Below are 6,000 nucleotides of genomic sequence, written 5' to 3' on the forward strand. Positions count from 1 at the left end.
AATTTTTATTAAGACAGTTGTGGCAGTATGACTGGAACTTTTCAGTCAGGACCAACTTGTTTCACAAGAAGTGTATTGGTCAAAACCCCAGGTTGATATATCCATCTGTCTGGACTATATGACTTTCTATTCAGGTAAAGTAACAATACTGTTGTCACCCTCTTATACAGCCACCCCTTCTGCACTTGGAAAGTGGTCTTATAAGAAAGGTGGCCTTTCCAGAGAGGGACCAAATTTATGTGAGAAGTATATGTAATGTATGCAGTAAGAAATTTACATACTTGAACACATTTAATATCTTCATTTCAAAATAACATTAATTATTAAAACGTTCTTCTTGACTTAAGAGTAGACTTACTTATGTCATTTAAGATCATGGTACATACTTAATCTCTCTTTCCATCTGCTACATTTTCCCCATGCTGCCAAATATTCTCCTTGTTACAATGTTGATTATTCAAGTCATTTTAACATAAAATTGTTCAGCAATCCCCCTATGTCACTGAGTTGATTAACTTCGACTTTCTTGAAAGTTACAAGTCTCCCTTTTACGTGATGACATGTTAAAAGTTTTGCATTATTTATTCCTATGTTGCAAATTGTACAGCACTATGATTTAATCATGCAGACAAAACTTTGCTGTTTGACTTGACTTATAAACAAGTATATACAGCATGTAGCTTGCTCAACATTTGTACATACTTTGTCCCATTTAATGAAGTTCAATACAAGATTGTTAACCTACAATGGCTATCAAACAAAATTCTACATACCCATCCTGACCACAGGACAAGATTTCTTGCATTCCTGTCTACATTTTTTTGGTTTACACTTATCGTTGTTAACAATGGCAATCCTTGTTAACTTGTCCTGGGCATCCTCTTCTTGTGGTCTTCGCTTGGACATTTTGACTATCACACCTCCAACAGGTACCTTGTACCTGAAAAAAAGAGCAAATTTTCAAGACTATGATAAAACATGACTCACAATCTAGAATCAAAATCAATTATACATTTCTACTTGAAAAAAAAAAAAACAACCAAGACAAATAAAAAAAAAAATCCATGCGATAATTGGTATGAAAACAGTTTCTTTAAAAGTCTTTCATAATTTCATTTATCCTCTCTCCTAGCTAGGACTATATATTTTAAGGACCTTATGTCTTAACATCTGTGTTATTTTATATATTTTACAGCATTTAAAAAACTATGCCTTTCATCTATTATCTTTGAAAGTACAACACGCTTGTTTTTTAAGGATTCATGAACACATTAAAACCCATTCTCATATTTCATCTATGCAATTTTTAAGTTAAAAAAAATGATTTCTGTTGATGCTGGGTTCACTGAAACAGTAACATGATGTCTCTGCAAACACTGCGACCTCCATAGATCTCACTGGACATGGCATATTTTCATGGTGTTCCTTGTGCTTTTGTAAAGTACAGAATAAAAAGAATACTACATAGAAGACTGTCCACACCCTGTCATCTTTTCAAGCACTGATAGGTCAGTGCATGAATGTTAAAACAGGAGTCTATTAAGCCCCAAACAGTACTATGTAAGTCCTCAGCACACTGACATCTAGTTACATGGCAGAAAATTATTGAAGCTGCTGCAAGTTAGGTGGCTTCCTATAAATCAATTAAAAAACAAGAGCTTTTAGTTTTGAAACTATGTTAAACTACTCGTAAATTTGCCTTATATTAAATAATGTTCATTTTGTTTTGATTTCATTGTAAAAATTAAAATTACTGGAATGAGGTATAAGTGAACAGTGCTAGTAACTAACAGGACATGTATTGGACATGTACTTAAATGCCAACCCTTGGCAATGAAAAAGTGTAATCCAAATACACAAAAGGAGTAATTGGAGCAGAAAAGAGTAATCCACATATAACATAATCAAATTCAACGAGCACTTAAACAAAATTATTTATTTACCCCTCTGGTCATTTAATATCAATTATTTGTATCAAGGCACAAGTCAATACATTTACAACTGGCTGTCATATTTTGAAGGAGTGTCACCAAACATGAATCCAGGTGGGGTAAGTAATATTATGTTAATTTTGCTCATTGATCTTTTCCCCTTGCCATCAATCCAGTGTTACGACTGCAGAGACTTAAACTAAGTAACATTGCTCATATCATGCAGAGGTCTCGCTAGGATTTTAAAACTAGGAGTCCAGGACTCCCATTTTGGTCCCACCATCAAAAGTTGCAGTCCCTTCTTTCCTACAGAATCAACACAGACGTGAGTGCATCTACTTTTAGATGGAGAGGTTTTCGTAATGTAATCACTCACTATAATATAGCTTCATTACAACAGTCCATTGACAGGACTGCAAATTTATGGTTTATTTATTTGTATACGTACTTGTAATTTTAGGCAAATAGTATCTGATTTGCTGTTTTTTCACGTATTTTCGCAAATACATGTCAAGTCAGAAAACAGCTTAGACATTAAAGCGCATCTCGCGAATTCCACAAATTAGCTTTGTCCCATACGTCTCGGTCCTACATAATTTGTATGTTAAAGTTAAATCTTTAATAAAATAATACCTAGGCTTTGGTTTCAATGATTTGTATATTTTTCTGAATATATTTGCCAGATGATTTAAGAAAACAGACAATCTAATAAACTGGTACATCCCAAACTTTGCAAAGTCCGCCATTATTTCCTGTTAAGCCTACTGGTTCACTTACAGTTTCAAACTAATTTTATGACGAAACAGTGTATAAGTCAGTTAATATATATCCAGATCACAGATTCTGATCTTAAAACACAAGTTTGTATGTTTTATCATCAAAGGATAACATGTAGGAAATTGACAGTTGCTACATTACTCAGGAAAGGGTTAATGGTCAATCAGCTATCAAAACATAATGCCTGTGAATGGGCAAGAGTTTGTCAACATAACTGATATAAAAACTAGGCCTTACTACTGATGCCTTGATTAATACATTTCGCTACAACACTAGAACTAACCCCGCTAAGGAGAGGGGCATTTTAAAAAATATGGTATGGTCAGTCAATGTGCCTCTTAAATAATCAAAGGGCAAAGTCGTTTTGGCTTTCCTAACAGAAGAAGGCGAAGTTTACATTTTTTTGGCGACTTGTCACCCACTTACAAGTGGCATTTTGTCAAAGTCTCAACATGCCTTGATTCTGAAGTTACGTGCATTGCTTATTCCACTACATTCAGAAATGACCACAATAAAAAAAGCTAAAGTTGTTTAGTTGATGTACTTTTATAAATGACCACATGTACATCTCTGGATCTTTCTGACTCTGAATTCAATCACTATGAATATCTACATTCTCCCATGTGGTCGCCAGTCAAAGCCATTGAACTTGCTGCCCAGCTATTGCATCATGTTCTTTTTTTATGTACTCTTATAAAATGGCAACATGTATCAAGGGGTCTTTCAGTCACTGAATTATATCATTGTAAATATCATCACAGCTAATTGATCAACACATTTTCCCACAAAGCAGGTGGCTGAAGCAGGACTGGCAAGTCTTTGAATTTTGTCGCACACCTAATACATGCGTAAGGAGGACTTCCGCCTCAGTGATATTCTGCACCCCAGATCAAAAATTGGTGTCCAAATATGCGTAATTAAGCGTTTCCGAGATCTGTCATGTGACTAAATGACATCTGATGTTATTGACGTTTTTTGCGATATTTGTATAGTCATGTGACTCAGGATGCAAATGGACAGATCCAGGTCAAATTTCAGCAATGACACACTTTCATCTATCTGTCGGCAGATTCAATACATAATGAATGCTATGCTCATGATGTTTGAGAAAAAAAATCATTTTCTTATCGACTTCATGCAGGTATATCTCAATGAAAGGTTTTTCAAGTTTGCTGGGCTGGCTAGTAAGCAGCTACCCCATGCCGACATCAAATGATGGCGAATTCAAACTTTTCAATAGGGAATGGATTCTAACCCTACACCCAAACATAAATATCCAAATATCAATAATGGGGTGACAAGGGTCAGAGAAAACTCGGACTAAATGTGGACTTGCACATAGCATTCAATATCGTGCATATGCAGAACGAATTTGTTCACATGAAAATATCAGGGATCATCCTGGGCTTCGCCAATGTCGCAAATTGCGATTTTTTTTCCTTATTGGCGACACAAATATCCCATCTGGCGATTTTTTTGGCGATAGCTTTTTAAAAGCCAGGACCATCCCTGAAATATTACTAAATTTCAAAGGGTGTGGTAACCTTTGTTGGGACAATTCTTAACATTTATATTACATCTGTTTAAAAACAGCAAATAATATATGTTCAATACTATTTAAAGAACCTCTCCATTCTATATATGCAAGTGAAATATAGAATTTCTAGGGAAAATTGCAGACAATTATTAGAATTAAAGATTAAAAAAATTAACAAAAAATAATTATGAACATTTTAAAATAAAATTTCGATAGCAATCATAAGCACAATCCAATTTTTGTGGAATAAAAATAAATATGATAAAATCGAGTTTTAGCTCGCTGCATCAATCGAATACCACGTTTACTTCAATATGCATCTTAACAATGCATTCACGTTCAGTCCTTTAAGTCCCATATGCCAAGGCATACATGTACACGTCTCATTACTGTACATTTCTGGAGTTACATGAACCGACTTACCCTTTGATTCAAAATTAAAAACTAAACTTATGACACTTAATACAAAGAATAACGTATAAACACAATTAAACAACTTAAAGACTTTTTTGATTACCAGCAGCAGTAAACGGCTGTGCTGTATCCTCAATATGGCTGCCCCCAGCCAGTCAACGTGCACATGCAATAAATGATCTGCGTAGCAAAAACGCTTGACCTTTTCAACGGAAATAACTACTGGTGTAACGATAAACCGGTATATGGCGGTTTGCTATTCTGGAAATACGTACTGCAAAATACGATTTTCTGTGATGCGTAATTTTTTCGCGGTCTTGCTTTCGTCATACAAATCTGTGTATTTCTCACGATGTTTCCAATTTAATTGTAGAAACGTATTTTCTTTTCCTAATAGATTCCCGCTTACCACGAGATTCAAGAGAATGTAAAACACGAAGCAGAATAGCATCACTGGGGCCAAATTTAATTCCCTGTAAATTTAATTTAATTGGAGTTGTGCCATCATCATGGCTTTTTTTTTTCTTCAAGTTTTTGTTGCCTCAGATATATATGTTCTGTTCGTAATGACACTAATGAACAGAACTCAAGAGTCAGTATTCGTAAATGTATAAATTCATCGAAAATAATTTATTTTTGTATTTTCAATACTCAGAATGTTCATAAAATAAAGCATGCAACATGTGATGAATGATAATTTAGCTTCAGAGAATAAAACAGGAAAACATTTAGGAAACAGCGACATAACCTGATTTTGTTTTTCCGTATGAAATACATGGTCGGTCAGATCAAAGTGCTTTCGTCACATTCACTTCATGTTCTTAGTTGACAGGTGTGTATTTAATTGTCATTATTATTTTTGTTGTTGTTGTTTTTTTTTTGTTTTTTTTTTCTTTGTTTTGTTTTGTTTTGTTTTGTTTTTGTTGTTTCTTTTAAATAATGGATTTAGAAATTATTCCCAACAAAAAAAAAGCAAAATGTTCCGTGTGGGAATTTGTCGGTTTAAGATAAGGACGAGCAGTGGCGAAATTGAAAAAGGCATTGGGCATTGCTATATGCAAGACACGCTTGGACCATGGTGGAAAGTGACACAAAAACTATTGCGGCAATGTCTGAAGTTGCACCTACATTTATGTATATCGACACAGATGTCCGAAAGATGTCCGACATAAGAACATAACAACCGTCATCGCTAGATTTATTATAAAAGATCTTAAAGCTTTTAGTGTTTTTGCAAATGATGGTTTCAAATAAATGGTTAGAGTTTTGAATCCATTATATGATTTATCGTCGCGCGTGCATTTCTCTGAAACGGTGGTGCCACACATATTTTAAGCTTGC

At 34.5% G+C, this 6,000-nt stretch overlaps 1 protein-coding gene across 1 annotated transcript in view; it reads right to left on the reverse strand.

Annotated features, from left to right (window-relative positions):
* LOC149796794 (ATP-binding cassette sub-family E member 1) overlaps positions 1–4,862 on the reverse strand; it is a 52,422-nt gene extending 47,560 nt beyond the window's left edge. Inside the window, exons 1-2 of the mRNA XM_089961445.1 lie at positions 4,763–4,862; positions 774–940 (exon numbers count right to left, since the gene is read on the reverse strand). Of these exons, the coding sequence (XP_089817571.1) occupies positions 774–906 (133 nt within the window). The 5' untranslated portion in view covers positions 907–940; positions 4,763–4,862. The remainder of the gene's footprint in view (positions 1–773; positions 941–4,762) is intronic.
* Between the last annotated feature and the right edge of the window lie 1,138 nt (positions 4,863–6,000).

Source organism: Sinohyriopsis cumingii, chromosome 6 (genome assembly GCF_028554795.1).
Source record: "Sinohyriopsis cumingii isolate HCF-2022 chromosome 6, ASM2855479v2, whole genome shotgun sequence".
NCBI lineage: Eukaryota > Metazoa > Mollusca > Bivalvia > Unionida > Unionidae > Sinohyriopsis > Sinohyriopsis cumingii.